This window comes from Halichoeres trimaculatus, unplaced genomic scaffold, assembly GCF_033239565.1.
Source record: "Halichoeres trimaculatus isolate MK-OKI-2021-1 unplaced genomic scaffold, fHalTri1.1 fHalTri1_scaffold_9, whole genome shotgun sequence".
In the NCBI taxonomy this organism is placed as follows: Eukaryota; Metazoa; Chordata; class Actinopteri; order Labriformes; family Labridae; genus Halichoeres; species Halichoeres trimaculatus.
The window spans coordinates 34,168,511-34,184,812 of record NW_027437188.1 but is presented as its reverse complement, the minus strand read 5'-3'; the positions used below and the strand labels follow the sequence as shown (position 1 = coordinate 34,184,812).

Here is a 16,302-nt window from a genome sequence, read left to right as displayed (position 1 = left end):
TTAGGGCTGGTTGTAGGGATGGTGGATGGCTACGCAGAGGGTCAGGAAACATGCAAACACCATGCAGAATGAATCTGAAGTGAACCTGTGAATTAACTTTTTAATGTTGTGTTTTCAGGCTGATCAGATATGAACCAGACTGACTAAAGCGGAGTAAAGAATGGAGAACTTCTCGTCACACAAGCACTTCATCCTGGATGGCTTCAGTGAGTTGGGAGCTCTGAGGCCTGTCCTCTTTGTTCCTTTCTTCATCATGTTTGTCCTGTCACTGCTGGCCAACTCTCTGCTGTTGTATGTCATCATATCCCAGAGGAGCCTCCACTCACCCATGTACATCCTCATTGCTGGCATGGCTTGTGTGGACCTGAGCCTCCCTCTGTTCTTTTGCCCTAACATGCTGCTGAGCTTCCTGTTTGACTGGAGGGGAATCTCTCTGATTGGTTGCCTGGTTCAGATGCATTTCATTCATTTGTTAGGGGCCTTTCAGTCCACGCTGCTGGTCTGGATGGCTCTGGACAGATACTTTGCCATCTGTACGCCACTCTACTATCATGAACGCATGGCTCTGCCAGGGTTCCTGAAGTTTATTATTCCCCTGGTGATCAGAAACATGTTCATGATTTCTCTTATAGTGGCTCTTGCAGGGAGGTTACCTTTTTGCCACGGGAATGTGATCGATCACTGTTTCTGTGAGCACATGGCCTTGGTAGGGCTGGCATGTGGGAGCACTTCTGTGAACAGTCTGGTCGGGTTGATATCTGTGTTCCTCATCCCTGTAGCTGACTTCATCTTTATCACGACCTCTTATGTGGTCATATTCACCTCTGTGCTAAGCTCTGGGAAGTCCGGGGTCAAAGCCCTTCACACCTGTGTAACTCACATCGTGGTCATCACTGTCAGCCTGACCATCATACTCATAGCTTTCCTGTCGTATCGGATCAGGAACGGTCTTCCTGCAGGTGTTCGGGTTTTCTTTAGCACCATGTACCTGCTATTTCCAAGCTGTTTCAACCCCATTATATACGGAGTGAGAACCTCTGAGATCAGACAGCACATCATGAGAATCCTTATGTGGACAAATGTTGTCCAGACTGTGCCTCAGTGATTAGATAACAGCATGTACAAACACAAATCAAACAGTTGCAGCCTCGAAAATCCCCAGAGTCATGTAAACAGAAACAGTCACTGTCAGTGTGCAGATCCTAATCGAAGTGAGACCTCCTTTTCTGTTTTGTGTGCAGTTTCAAATGTTCTCAAGACATGCTGCTGAAAAGGAAGGAAGAAGCCTAAGACATTCCTGAATCCCTGCAGGAAGGCTACCTTGAGAATAACTGGCTGCATTTCCATCGAACCTCTTCGCAAATTAAAAGTGATATTTCTGAAGTTTCGAAAAAGAACGATCAAGCCTTGCCAGTGTTTCCATTATGACACAACTGCGCACAACTTAAGTAAAATCATACATAATGTCCATCCGGACACTGCACTCATGATGGTGCTGATTTGTGAACATTTTCACTGATCAAACTGTCGGCCGTGATAACAGGCAGGAACAAAACATTGAATGTTAATCATCATCTCCAGCTGGCCTGCACTTTTGCGATAAACTTCAATATCAAAACTTCTAAGAGACCCCCTCATGAGAGCTTAAAAACTTTTTATCGAAATTTGAGTGGTTTTTAAAATTTTTGTTGTTTCCATTACCAATTTTTTATTCCAATATTTACATTTTGCACAAATCTAGGTGTAACAAATATGCAGCTACTGAGATATCACCTTACCCAGACCAAAACATCATGGGGCCTAAAGCCACATCACTTCATCCTGAGACAGTGTTCATAACATCAACGTCTAGTTTGAGTGCTCCAAGGTTTGTCTGGTGAAAGCAGTTTTTGATTATATGAGCTAAACTTATTTCTCTGTTTGGATTAAAGAAAGTTGATGTATTTCCCGAGTGGTGGTTTTAAATGACGTCTTAGGCCAGCTTCAAGTGAGACGTCTTAAAAATCTAAAACCATTGGGGCCCATTTACATGAAGACAGCTCAGGTCAGCTTCTTACTATGACAATCTTTTGAACAACCACCAAACGATCCTTAAAGATCTTTACACCATACAATAAACATCTCTGGTAACGATTCCACAGGTGAGATCTTACATGTGATCGAATGTGACTTCAGCAAAACACTGCAGACAGTCATAATATGTATCCTTTCAGCTTAGAAGAAGGTAACGAATGCTGGGAGCAGTTTTTTGTTTAGATTCTGCGTGGCTCATGGTTCATGTTTGTAAGCTCTAAAAGTACCCGACATCCAGCTGACGAGACTTTGCAGTTGGCTCCCCTCATTGGTTATTGTGGGTATTCAAGCAGAGGAATTGAAACAGGAATCATGAATGTCTAACATGTTTCGTATTTGTGATTCTAGATCGGTGAGGCTCTGACACAGAAGCAGCAGCAAAGACGTAATCAACACGTCATCCTGTTTGCTTCCCATGGTGTGTTCTTTCATTTTCACAAGCATTTAAAGCTGAAAGTTAGGCCTCGTCTACACAACAACGTCTCATCTGAAAACACTAAAACGCAGTGAAAAAAATCTGCCTTTACACGGAAACACTGATTGACTGAAAAGGCTGTAGTAAGCATGCCAGGCTTGTAGGTGGTGCTATAACTGTGTTGTCCAGAAGCCGCTTTTGGGAGATCTCCACCGAAGTAGAGTTGAGCTGGTCATCTGGTGTATTGGGGTATACTAAGTTAAAAAGTGGAGCAACAGATGCTCATTTTGTTGAAAGACAGTCAGCAGATACAGCAGACTGAGCAGCACAAGCACAACACAGTAGTTTGCGATGATTGTAACAACCATACTGTTGTCCTGTTGTATGCGCGCGAGCAAGGCGGAGTGTGACGTCAGCGTTTCCACTGAAAACGCTGGCTTATTGTTTACACGGCAACAATGTTGGCAGCGTTTCAGAAAAATCCCACTCAGGGGGCCGTTTTCAAAAGTTTGCGTTTTAGGTCGTCTAAAATGCCATTTCCGTGTAAACGCGAGGCTGAAACGCAACAAAACTTTTGCGTTTCACCCCAAAACTGTTGTCGTGTAAACAGCCCCTTAGTTATATCCAACCAAAGTTTCCCATCAGTTTCCTCTTTTGATTGCATCAGGGACACTCCCTCTAGCAGCCAATGACATTGCAAATTGAAGGTGATAAAATGCTGAGTCAGTGTTCAGCAGGGACAGGTAGGTGAAGGAGAGCCAGCAGCTGGTATCATAAACTCAAAGAAGAGGTGTGCTGTTTGTATCTGCTTTTACTTTACTGCATTTTGACGTGATGCTCTCTGTGATGGGGGGAATGTTTAGGTCCAGGTGTCATTCTTAGAGTCCAGCTTACAGGACTGTACGACAGTGACTCCTGGTGTTACCTTCAGCCCACAGATGAACCGTCAGCTGCTCTCTCAGGGTGAAACTTCATGTTTAACTCCTTTAAACCAGGTAATGACATACACAGGTTGACAGATCTCTCGTCTCACATTTTCTCCAACCAACACAGGTCGACCTGAGCCCCCACTAAACTGACTGACCATCTAACTCTATCATACTGTCTGTTCTCTTCCTCCTGGCAGAGACATCCTCAGCTCTTCCTGAGATTTGTTGGAAGGTTTCTTTCTGTAAATGTTTCATCTTTACACTGTTGAACCTTTTCAGAGTTCTTGTGCAGTGAGGGGAAAGCATTCATTGCGTTCAGAAATGTGCTGTAAGTTACTGTTTCTGGTTATCACAGTACAGCTGTCGAAAAAACACAGCTTCGTTCAATGTCAGAGAGTTCTCCTCAGAAGTGCTAAAGCCAATCTCACCCTCCCTGTTCTCAGAGCAGGGTTCTGGTGAGGAGGAACTTTACTAGTGAAATTTGAGGGCAAAACAACAGGAAAGACATCAACAGCGAGACGTCAGAGATGATTTAAAATGACTTAAATTGATTATAAAAAAATATTTGATGCCGAGAAGTAAAGTTTTCGCTGGGTCTAAATGGGTAGTTTGGCCTCAGCCTTTACCTTTCGGAACAATTAGAGTCTATGAACATGAGCCAAGTTCCTCCTGGTGTCAGGGGCTCAGAAACTAAACTCAGCACGTCTCAGTAGGGAGAGATTTAACGTACAGTTGATCTTCAGATAGAAACATTATTTACTGAAGTCTCCTGAAGGATGATCTCTGTATAATCTTTAACTTCCCTGCATGTAAGGGTTATTATCTAACAGCAAAACGAATTAAACAGTTTAATGGAAAAAAATTAATTACAGAGGAACAAACACTTGAGCCCATTGCTCTGATTCTTCTCCTGATTGTCAACTTTAATGTGTATTAAGAGCTGTTTGAGAAAAAATACACTATCTACAGAGATCATTCCTTACAGCAGCACTTGTCTGTTTCTGTAATCTGGTTTTATGAGTGTTACAGACTGAAGTTATAGTCCTTACTATGTTAATAATGTGAGATTAACCTGTGAACAGTAAACATACAGAGTGGATGCTGTATTGAGCTGTCATTATCACACGCTTGTATCAGAGGCGGCAGGTTTCAGATTTGATCTCAGTGTTTCTTCTTTGTTACTCATCATTATTTAGAAGTGTCACTCGTAAATTATGCTCATGTAGCTACATTTTGGGGATCTGTCTCTCCACAAGCTTTGAACAGACCCAGAACCAGGTTTTATGAGGAGTAAAGGATGGAGAACTTCTCGTCACACAAACACTTCATCCTGGATGGCTTCAGTGAGCTGGGAGCTCTGAGGCCTGTCCTCTTCGTTCCTTTCTTCATTATGTTTGTCCTGTCACTGTTGGCCAACTCTCTGCTGCTGTATGTCATCATATCCCAGAGGAGCCTCCACTCACCCATGTACATCCTCATTGCTGGCATGGCATGTGTGGACCTGAGCCTCCCTCTGTTCTTTTGCCCTAACATGCTGCTGAGCTTCCTGTTTGACTGGAGGGGAATCACTTTGATTGGCTGCCTGGTTCAGATGCATTTCATTCATTTTGTTGGAGCCTTTCAGTCCACGCTGCTGGTCTGGATGGCTCTGGACAGATACTTTGCCATCTGTACGCCACTCTACTATCATGAACGCATGGCTCTGCCAGGGTTCCTGAAGTTTGTAATTCCAGTTCTGATTAGAAACTTCTTTTTGAACACACTGATGGTGAGTCTGGCAGGAAGGTTGTCATTTTGTGCTGGAAAAGAGATGAACCACTGTTTCTGTGAGCACATGGCCTTGGTAGGGCTGGCATGTGGAAATACGGCCATCAACAGCCTTATGGGTTTACTAACTGCATTTCTGATACCTGTAGCTGATTTCATCTTTATCGCCACCTCTTATGTGGTCATATTCACCTCTGTTCTTAGCTCTGGGAAGTCCGGGGTCAAAGCCCTTCACACCTGTGTAACTCACATCGTGGTCATCACTGTCAGCCTGACCATTGCACTCATAGTTTACCTGTCCTATCGGATCAAAAATGGTCTTCCTGCAGGTGTCCGGGTTTTCTTCAGCACCATGTACCTGCTATTCCCTAGCTGTTTCAACCCAATTATATACGGAGTGAGAACCTCTGAGATCAGACAGCACATCATGAGAACGCTGATGGGGTCTAACTTTGTCCAGACTGTGCCTCAGTGATTAGGCAACAGCATGTACCAATACAAATCAAACAACTGGTGACATCTGCAGCCCCTGAAATCCCCTGGAGTCATTTTGACAGCAACAGTCACTGTCAGTGTACAGATTTTAAGCAGAGTGAGACCTCCTTATCTGTGTTGTAAACCTCAGTGAGGCCTTTTAAGAACAGAGCAAAGAAGAGAAGTTGGGCCAAACTTACAAGAAATTGCACATGAACAAGTTACGTGACCCAAAATCATATTGATAAGACAAGGGAATGCTGGTCTTCAGCATTAAACGGTGAATCCCCCAGAGAATCTGTAATCATCAAAGAAAGATGCCAACCTGTGGGCTGTTGCCCAATGCCATCACCCCTCTATCCACTCTGTCCTACTGCTATCCAGAGTCACAGTTACTTTCTTTCCAGAGAAGAATCTAAATTCACCAAATATGTGCCTTAAGACCCTGATGAGGGTCACCAGCCTTGAAGGAGGCTGTCAGACTAAAGGAGGCTCCATTATTTGATTAGAGGAGCTGAGAGAAGTTTGACGTGGAAGAGAACAGATCAAGAGGAAGGTTAGCTGCAGGAAGATGTCCCTGTTCACTGCCCCGCCATCAGGAGATGTTCTGGGTTAAGGGGTAAGACATGTTTAAGTAGTGACTATATACTGCATGATAAATGGATGTAATCTCTGTGACATCACCAGTTTGTTTCTGAAAATAAGTTTTGAAGCAAATTGTGAACAGGGGTCACATTGGAAATGGTCACATTGGAAATGAGGTGGGCTTCAAGTCTCCTCACTAACGGCTATAGGGCATCCATCTGTCAATCAGCTGAGATGTGCCTCTAATTGGACGCACATGGGATATTAATATCTTCTGAACTGCAGTGTTATTTCCCCCCCGTACAGTGTGTGAAGTTGGAGTACTCAACTATTGACAATAAAGACATGTTTTTATCCCAGGCTGTAAACATGTTTATTTCTTCTTTTTTTTGGCTTGGTGTGTACATGGTACTTCAGATACTTCCAGGGCAAACACTTGAAGGACTGTAGATTTTAGGACTTCAGCATTGCCTGTAAATTTTAGACTTAAGGTTGCTGTTGCTCAACATAGACATGTTGTCAAGGTAACAGACGGCAGCATATGAGGAAAAAAAAGAAAGATGAAGGTGCAAACAGCCGAAAATACAGTCCCATCGGCTTCTGTGATACATTTCAATCCAGTGCTACTCCAAGCTTGTGTACCCCCAAAAAGATTTTTATATTGTGTTTAAATTCATTGAGGAAAGTTTCACTTATATATTCACAAAGTCTTTCTCATCATGCCTGACTTTTATTTTGGTTTCTATCCAGTTTTCGTCTATAAAAAAGGTTTGTTGACAAATATTTTTCATCATAGTCTTTGTCAACAAAATTAACACTGACCTACAGCCGCAGTGAGGAATCTGAACCCCATAGCCCAAACCCAGGATACAAAGGTTTAGTGAAGGTGGTGTTGAAGGTGTGGAGGTGGGTCAGAGTGTCAGAGGAGACTCTGTAGAAGGACAGAGAGCCAGCAGGACGGTCCAGGTACACTGCTACTCTGCCAGATGAGGAGGAAGAGGAGGAGATCTTTGTTCTACTCTTATTGTGCCAGGCAGCATAACCATTAGGAGAGCAGAACAGACTCCAGGACTGATCAGTATATCCAAACACACATTCCTCTCTGTCTCCTCTCCTGCTGATTCCTTTGTAACTCACTGACACTTCAACTCCTCCTCTCCATTGGACCTCCCAGTAACAGCGACCAGTCAGACCAGTCCTGCATAGCAGCTGAGGACAGTCCTTAAATCTGTCTGGATGATCAGGATAAGACTGATACTTCTCCACACTTGTTACCTTCCTGTTGTTGTCAGCCAGTATGAGTTCTCTGTTAACTGTGTTTGGGTCCACTTCTAGTTTACAAATGTCTGATGGAGAGAAGGAGAAACAGCAGAGCTGCAGGTTATTATCAGTTTAGAGAAAGTTCAGGAGGGAAAAAGATCAGTTTGACCCAGCTCTATCAGAATCGTTTGGTGGTTAATCTCATATGGCTTTCATTTAGCAAACCCTCCACACTTATTAATTACATGGACTCTGATTAAACATGTTCATTGACTGTGTTGGATCCCTGTCTTCACTTTGTGTTTGTGGATTTGAAATTATCCGAACCATTGCTATTGCATGCTTGAACGATTCCAACCATAGTGACAAACACAGAAACTATATTCAGACTCAAATTTATCTTTGTGCTTGAGAGCATAAGAAGAGCTGTCCATGGATTAATAATGATCAGATTCTTACAGGCTTTTGGATGAATTCATTCTGCTAATACTGATCAGTCTTCACTTTGAAGAATCAGTCTTCTGCTTTATACCCTAACCCTCCAACATGAAGAGCTGTGATTGCAGGAATTAAACATTAAACACTCACACTTCCTCAGGCCAGGTGTCAGTTTGTGCAGTCCACCATGATCCAACCTGCAGGAAGAAACCAGACCAGAGTCCACTTCATATAGTTTTCACTCAGATCCATCATCTAACTAGAACCACAGCTGTCCGTCTGTACCTTAGCATCTTTAGTTTGTAGTCTGGATCATTTAGTTTAGCTGTCAGTAGCTTCTCTCCTGGCTCTCCTGCATGATTGTAGCTCAAGTCCAGATCTCTAATGCAAGAAGAGCAGCTCAGAGCTGAGGCCAGAGTAGTACATCCTCTCTCTGTGATCAGGCAGTTTGACAGACTGCACACACAGACACAAACACAGTGTGAGTAAAGGAAAAGCACAGAAGTCATTCTATCTATCCACCCATTTACAATTCCACAATTTTATTTAGCAGACGCTTTTGTTGAAAGCGACATAAAACACAAGCAAATATTTAGACAGATGGAAAAACCTTAGTGTGCCAAAGTGCTTTAAGTTATTTGGCTGCTGGTGCTGCCATTAAGTGCAAGAAGAAGTGTTTTTTTTCCTATGACTCCTCTTGCAGGTGGTGGGTCCACAAGAGGATGAACTAATGTCACCCGGGCCTGAACCAGACCCAATAGGTGAAGGCCCGGCCACCAGGGGCTCGCCTGTGGGTCCAAACCCCAGGGTAGGGTTACAGTGACCTTTTGGCCAAGGTGGACGGGACCCTGTCTAGTATTCATAAGTAGCCTTTGGTTGCACTTTGTGTGGCCTCTCACCTAGGACCAGATTGCCTTGGGAGACCCTATCCCAGACAACATAGCCCCTAGGATTATTGTGGCACTCAAACCCCTCCACCACAAAATGGTAGCAGATGGAAGAGAGCACAGAAGCCAGTGATCAGTTCCCTGTTTCCTGTAACATCCAATCCCATTGATGCAGCTGAACAGTACAGACCTGATGACCTGATCCTTATCCCTGTTCACTCAGAGAGAGTAGTTAGAGAATGGACCCAACACACAGGGTGGTTTAACATCAGCACTCAATCATCCACTGTTCAGACTGTCAACTCTCAAGAAAAGCTTCTTTCTGAGTTCATTCAGGTTCAAACTATCAGCCATGTTTTGTTTCATCAGTCATGGGGATCTTTCTCTGGAGACCACATGTTTGAGTCCAGATAAACTAACAAGTTGTTCTACACAGACCACTGTCCATGTTTTAAAGCCCTGAAACTCAAGTCTTAAGACAAACTTTAAAACCAGTGAACTCTTTCACCAAGATATCCCCTCTACTACAAAACAAGGTACATTAAAGTACTAAAAACACTCAGTATGTAACTTCCTTTATTCAGGTCTAGAGCAGGGGGGCTGAGCTCAAAGCTCATGCTAGTGCTAGTTCCAAGCTAGTGCCTGAGTTAGCACCGGTTCTTTGTGTTACCACCAAGAAATCACCAGCTCCAGGTGCTAAAAACTGGTGCTTAGCAAGCACTAACTCTTTGCTGGGCAGGAGCCAAGAACTGAATGATACATGAGGTTGCAGGGGGCAGGGTTAACGTGACCAACGACCAGGGGTGGAAAACGAACGTTTTTAAAAAGAAAAACTGCTGGGAGAGTAGTCTGTTGTTTTCTTGGAGCTTCTCATTTAGAACTTTGAAATGTAGGCTAAATTGAAGCAGCAGTGCATTACCTCTCTTTTGGATCAGGTCTACTATTTAGCCGCGTTTCCATCAAGCAGACCGGTTTGGTTCATCACGGTACGGTACACATTTTGTGGAGTTTCCACTGACTTATCCCAGGACAGATCCCCAAAAACCGAAACTTTTTCGGGACCCTTCTGTATGGGTGCCAGACTGAACCGATCCGCTCTCAGAAGGTGGAGCAACACACTGCAGACCGTTGATTGGTCAAAAGAATTGTCACTTACCCCGACAGCGGCTGCGTTTCTCCTGGTGGCACAGGCTTCTCTGAAACAAAGCTTGATTGCACTTTGTATCAAAGAGCTACATGTCTATCACAGGGAGGACAAAATGCTGCATGTCTTCCGTCCATGCTCTTTGTTTACTGAGTCTGGTTTTTCTTCTTTGTTGGATTTATTACCAGGATAAACTGTGTTGTGCTGCTACAGTGTCATGCTATTTTTTTAACAGCTGCGGCTTTCGGCATCCGGCTTACACGCCGCCTACCACAAGAGGGCACAGTTTACTGTAGAAACGCATACGGGATCAGGCTTAACTGTACCAAACCGTACTGGACTGACCCGAACTGCTTGGTGGAAACGCGGCTTTTGTTCTTTAAACAGACTAAACAGCCTTATGTTTTCCTAATCCTATTTACATGATGAGATATACGTTTTGCCTCATGGTGGCGCATTCACTATTCTTCTCTGCTATCTATATTGAACACAGCAGAGTTCCACCCAGATGCCTTCCTACACAGGCGAGCACACTCCATGTAATGCACAGAGTCTGGAAAAATTTTGTCACAACCACCACAAAAAGTGGGAAAAATAACTGCCTTTTTTAAGCACTCCCAGAGCCATCATGCTGCCGTGTCCTGTCCCCCTAGCAGTCAAAGCACCTCCTTCACTTTAGGAATGGCTACATATGCAGTGACATTTTACACTGATGCAATGACTTGGCTACAACTTGCTGATGGAAAACAAACCGGTTCTTGGGAAGAACGTAATTAGAACCAACTAAACACTCAATTTTTCAAGAAGGCCATCATTACTTAACAGATGTAAACTAACCTGAGAGATTCCAGTCTGCAGTGATGACTCTTCAGTCCAGGGGACAGAAGCTTGGGTCCTGAATCCCACAGGTTGTTGTTACTCAGGTCCAGCTCTCTCAGACTGGAGGACTGTGAGCTGAGGACTGAGGAAAGAGCTTCACAGCTTCTCTCTGAGAGGTCACAGCCACTCAGCCTGGAAAGGAATCAGTCATTAAATCTCAAACGTGAGGTCAAAGAAATCACAATAAGTGAACTCAAGTTAATGGTAAATTCTCACCTGAGAGCTCCCAATAAACTGTTTGGACTCCTTAACCCTTGACAAAGAAGCTCCACTCCTGAATCCTGCAGGTTGTTGTCACTCAGGTCCAGCTCTCTCAGACTGCAGGACTGTGAGCTGAGGACTGAGGACAGAGCTTCACAGCTTCTCTCTGAGAGGTCACAGCCACTCAGCCTGGAAAGGAATCAGTCAAACATTAAAATAGACAGTTAGCATCTGTTGTCTGCATCCACATAAAGAGAGCCTTCATTAAACCTGGACGGTCATGTGTGCACGTACAGAGCTTTCTTTGAGGCTTTGATCACTGGCAGCAGCCTCAGAAAAGCCTCCTCTGAAGCAGAGTATTCCTTGAGGTCAAACAGGTCCAGATCTTTGTCTGAGGACAATAAGATGAAGACCAGAGCTGACCACTGAGCAGGAGAGAGTTGCTCTGTGGAGAGGCGCCCTGATCTTAGGGTCTGTTGGATCTCCTTCACTAGAGATTGATCACCCAGTTCATTCAGACAGTGGAACAGGTTGATGCTTTTCTCTGTGGACACATCCTCATTGAGCTTTTTCTTGATGTACTCAACTGTTTTCTGATTGGTCTGTGATTTACTTCTTTTCTGTGTCAGCAGACCTCTCAGCAGAGTCTGATTGGTCTGCAGAGAGAGACCCAGGAGGAAACGGAGGAACAAGTCCAGGTGTCCGTTTGGACTCCGTAAGGCCTGGTCCACAGCACTCTGGTAAAGACTTGTTGATCCAGGTTTGTCTCTGAACATGTTGCCCCACCAAGATGTTGGTTGCTCTTCTTCCATCAGGTTGACTCCAGAGTTGGTGAAGGTCAGATGGACGTGAAGAGCAGCCAGAAATTCCTGTACACTGAGATGGATGAAGCAGAACACCTTTTCCTGGTACAGTCCTCTGTCCTCTCTAAAGATCTGTGTGAACACGCCTGAGTACACTGAGGCTTCTGTGATGTTGATGCCACTCTCTGTCAGGTCTGATTCATAGAAGATTAGGTTTCCTTTCTGCAGCTGCTCAAAAGCCAGTTTTCCCAGAGACTCAATCATCTCCCTGCTCTTTGGACTCCAAAGAGGATCAGTCTCAGCTCCTCCTTCATACTTGAGGGTCTTTAGTTTGGACTGAACCACCAGGAAGTGGATGTACATCTGAGTCAGGGTCCTGGGCAGCTTTCCGCCCTCTTTGGTCTTCAGCACATCCTCCAGTACTGTTGCAGTGATCCAGCAGAAGACCGGGATGTGGCACATGATGTGGAGGCTTCTGGAGGTCTTTATGTGGGAGATGATTGTGCTGGCCTGCTCTTCATCTCTGAATCTCTTTCTAAAGTACTCGTCCTTCTGAGGGTCAGTGAACCCTCTGACTTCTGTCACCATGTCAACACACTCAGGAGGGATCTGATTGGCTGCTGCAGGTCTTGTGGTTATCCAGAGACGAGCAGAGGGAAGCAGGTTCCCCCTGATGAGGTTTACCAGCAGCACATCCACTGAGGTGGACTCTGTAACATCAGTCAGGGTCTGATTGTTGTGGAAGTCCAGAGGAGGTCGACACTCATCCAGACCGTCAAAGATGAAGACGACCTGGAACTCTTCAAATCTGCAGAGTCCTGCTTCTTTGGTTTGAGGAAAGAAGTGATGAACCAGTTCCACCAAGCTGAACTTTCTCTCCTTCAGAACATTCAGCTCTCTGAAAGTGAATGGAAATGTGAACTGGATGTCCTGGTTGGTTTTGTCTTCAGCCCAGTCCAGAGTGAACTTCTGGGCTAAGACTGTTTTCCCAATGCCAGCCACTCCCTTTGTCAGCACTCCTCTGATTGGTTCCTGTCTTCCAGGTAAGGGTTTAAAGATGTCTTCTTGTCTGATAGATGTTTCTGCTCTGTCTGGTGTCCTGGATGCTGATTCAATCTGTCTGACCTCATGTTCTTCATTGACCTCTCCAGTCCCTCCCTCTGTGATGTAGAGTTCTGTGTAGATCTGGTTCAGAAGGGTTGGGTTTTCTGCTGTGGCGATCCCCTCAAACACACACTGGAACTTCTCCTTCAGCTCAGACTTCAGTTTGTATCGACATCGTGCAGCATCAGTCCCTGAACAAACAAAGAAGAAGTGAAACTGATCAAGGGACCCTGATATGTGGATGATATAACTTTCTGAGTTTATTAATGTAAATATTTATTTCCTCGTTGAATCATGTTAAATCTGTTAAAATCCTCTTACTGCTCTGCAGACAATCAGCCAGCTCCTCCTGCTTCATTCCCCTTAGGAAGTGCAGAGTGATCTTCAGAAAAGCCTCTCTACTTCTCCTCTGCTCCTCATCCTGACTCAAACCATCAAAGCAATCTGGGTAATCTGAACTCAGAACCCTCTGGACTCTCTTCAGCTCACTTTTCACAAAGGTGAGGATGTTTTCCTCCAGGATCTAGAACAGAATGAGACTCTGAACATGGGTATAAACTGGTACGAGTCAGCACATGATTTATTTGTCAGTCTGAAGCTGGTCAGCTCGCAAGAATTCAACCATGGATCTAACTTTACATTCTTGGATTTTAGAGCTGCTGTACCTTTAATATAGAGTCCAGGTGTGTTTGATGCTGATGGTCTGACTGACCATTGTGAACTTGAGCGCCCCCTAGCTGACCTCTGTGGAGTAAACGTCAAGTTTAAAAAAAGACTGATCTATCCAAAATAATGAGCAATCCATTGGTATGAAGCTGACACAGAAACTGCTTTTCTTGTGATTGACGTCTCTTTAGTTTGTTAAAACAACAACATCATGATGCAAATTGGTCAAAAGTCAAGCTTCATCAGGTCTGTCTTCCATAGAAGAAGAAAAGGAGGTGGGTCCATCATTTCTGATGCATTCAGGAAGTCAGGAAATCTAAATGATTGTGTTCAGTGTATCTCAGTGTAAATGTTTGATCCTGAACCAATTGTTTTGTTGTTTATGGAGAGAAAGAAATCCTCCCCTGAATAATAAAACCTTGTAGCAGGGATAGCATTACCATCCATCCAGTTCCTCCTGCTGTTGCTCTCCAAACAGACTATTTTTCCAAAAGACACCAAAGCTAGCTGAATAATGATTGGCTGATACTGCTGATTCTACAGACATGCAAATGACCCAGACCCTTGCCCACAGATACCACATTCTTCATGCAGAATTAAATTAATAGGGAGAAAATGAAACAAAGTCCTACCTTTCATCAGCAGGACAGCCATCCTTGAAATTTAAATTAAAATCTTTTGAGCTGTCACTTTTCATGGACACACAGCTGGGTCCAGAAGAGTCTGGTCTGTGCTCCTCCATCCTGATACAAAAACAAGTGGTTAGAAACTGAAAGCTGTATTTCAGTAGATCAACAGCAGGGGTCAGTGAGTGTGACTGTCAGCTGTAGTTCAGTATACAAATAGCAGATGTCAGTGAGTATTGATGATGCAGTGAGTTGTGAACTGTGACAAAGCTGTATTTCAGTAGATCAACAGCAGGGGTCAGTGTCAGAGTCCTGCACTGGGTCGGGTACCCGCAGGTACCCACAGATACCCGAAAAACAGCTGATTTGCGGGTGGTTTTCAAAAACTTTTTTTTCCAGGGTTTGGATCTGGGTGGGAAAAAATAACATCCAGGTCGGGTCGAGGGTTTTAGTAACAATAACATAAAAACGTAAGTTGCAAGCTGGTTGTAAGGCTGTGACCATATAGACTCTAAAAAAACATGGGCCTCTTCAGAAATTTCGTAACACGGTGGAAGGCTGAGCCCCGCTATCTAGTTCTTATAATACATCCATGGTTGTGACATGATCACGGCTCGTACCTGCTGAGCGTCGCTTAAGTCTGGACAGAAAGTAAGTCTACTATTACACATGTAAAGGTCCTTTCAAGAGATTAAAAGTTTAAAAGCATTAAATGTAAAAAACGAGTGATTTTACAGTTGTATGTGAGGAGATCACAGAGGGTTGATGATGGAGCTGAAGTCAGGCTTTTATTGGAAGAGTTACTTCATTCAGGTGCATTGTTTACTCACTGGCATCTGAACTATGGCGATATACCGTTCAATTTTCAGACAATATGACCCAAAATGATTACTCTAAATATGGTTAAGGGGTCGGGCTGCGGGTCGTGTTTCAACAGGTCAGATCGGGTTCCGGTACTAAGCGGGCTGATGCGCAGGTTTGCCGTTCAGGTGCGGGTTTGTACGTCCCCGGGTCGGGGGGGGGGCGGATATTGAAAATTGGACCCGTGCAGGAGTCTGGTCAGTGCGACTGTAACCTGTAGTTCATTGTATAAACAGCAGGTGTCAGTGAGTACTGATGATGCAGGGAGTTGTGAACTGTGACGTAGAGTCATGAACAAAATCCTACCTTTCATCAGCAGAACATCCATCCTTGAAGGTTATATTAAAATCTTTTGAGCTGTCACTTTTCATGGACACACAACTGGGTCCAGAAGAGTCTGGTCTGTGCTCCTCCATCCTGACACAAAAAACAAGTGGTTAAACTGGAAGCTGTAGTTCAGTAGGATCAACAGCAGGTGCCAGTGAGTGTGACTGTAAACAGTAGTTCAGTGAGTGATAAAAAATGCAGTGAGTTGTGAGCTGTGACATGTAAAAGAGTCATGAACAGTTAGAGATCATAATCTCACCTCGAAGCTTCATTTTCTTCACTCAGAGAGGTTTCAGACAGAGGGACTCTTTCTTCTGAGTCCTCACACTGTTTCATGGCAGAGCACCCCCTGCTGCCCTGGTGAGCTGCTTCCTGTCACTACAGTGACAACAATGACAGAGTCCAGCTGCTTGAGTCTTATCCAGTCTCAGAGACTTTGTAGCTTCAGCTTTGGAGGGACAATCTCTCAGAACGGTCCAGGTGCAGACCTCCAGTCTCAGCTGATTCTCTTGTAGGCTGCACTGTGAGGTCCCCTCCAAGGCCAGAAAGACTGATCCTAATGCAGTTCCACTGCACTGTGAATGTTCACAATAAATACGCAGATGTTTTGTAGTTGAAACCCAGAGTGAGTAATTTATTTATTTTAACAGTACTTCTTTTATTAAAATAGGGGAGGCCCTGGTGACTACATGCTCTCTGAAAGGAGGATCACTGTCTTGCACTTTGGAAATCCCTGCTCTAGTATATAATGATAGAAGCCAAAGTGATGATAGTTTCTCATAGAAATGTCTCCTGAGCAGAGCTGAGCCCTGTAACAAAGTGCATTGCGAGACCCTCGGTCCTGTCTAAAGAGGGCACACTAA

The 16,302-nt window shown here is 44.3% G+C and overlaps 3 protein-coding genes across 3 annotated transcripts; 2 read left to right on the top strand and 1 right to left on the bottom strand.

Annotated features, from left to right (window-relative positions):
- The first annotated feature begins 160 nt into the window (after window positions 1-160).
- Window positions 161-1,105, top strand: LOC141797363 (olfactory receptor 52E8-like). Its single transcript, XM_074678677.1, has one exon. It carries the CDS (start codon window positions 161-163, stop codon window positions 1,103-1,105), a length of 945 nt encoding a protein of 314 aa, XP_074534778.1.
- Window positions 1,106-4,714: 3,609 nt separating this feature from the next.
- On the top strand, window positions 4,715-5,659 carry LOC141797361 (olfactory receptor 52K1-like). The gene has a single exon (XM_074678676.1). It carries the CDS (start codon window positions 4,715-4,717, stop codon window positions 5,657-5,659), a length of 945 nt encoding a protein of 314 aa, XP_074534777.1.
- Window positions 5,660-6,642: 983 nt separating this feature from the next.
- LOC141797726 (NACHT, LRR and PYD domains-containing protein 3-like) lies at window positions 6,643-15,775 on the bottom strand. Its single transcript, XM_074679378.1, has 11 exons — window positions 15,699-15,775; window positions 15,419-15,529; window positions 14,258-14,368; window positions 13,625-13,703; window positions 13,281-13,482; window positions 11,347-13,150; window positions 11,068-11,241; window positions 10,810-10,983; window positions 8,227-8,397; window positions 8,092-8,138; window positions 6,643-7,589 (listed from the first exon to the last, which is right to left on the bottom strand). Exons 1-11 carry the CDS (start codon window positions 15,773-15,775, stop codon window positions 7,066-7,068), a joined length of 3,474 nt encoding a protein of 1,157 aa, XP_074535479.1. The 3' UTR covers window positions 6,643-7,065.
- Between the last annotated feature and the right edge of the window lie 527 nt (window positions 15,776-16,302).

Bases quoted from the DNA above. Each gene is read 5' to 3' on its own strand.
- LOC141797363 (XM_074678677.1), top strand. From the start codon at position 161: ATGGAGAACTTCTCGTCACACAAGCACTTCATCCTGGATGGCTTCAGT.
- LOC141797361 (XM_074678676.1), top strand. From the start codon at position 4,715: ATGGAGAACTTCTCGTCACACAAACACTTCATCCTGGATGGCTTCAGT.
- LOC141797726 (XM_074679378.1), bottom strand. From the start codon at position 15,775: ATGAAACAGTGTGAGGACTCAGAAGAAAGAGTCCCTCTGTCTGAAACC. The intron at 13,704-14,257 runs GTAGGACTTTGT...TTTACTCCACAG, and splicing joins GGCTGTCCTGCTGATGAAAG to AGGTCAGCTAGGGGGCGCTC. The intron at 7,590-8,091 runs GTGAGTGTTTAA...TCTCTCCATCAG, and splicing joins GACACCTGGCCTGAGGAAGT to ACATTTGTAAACTAGAAGTG.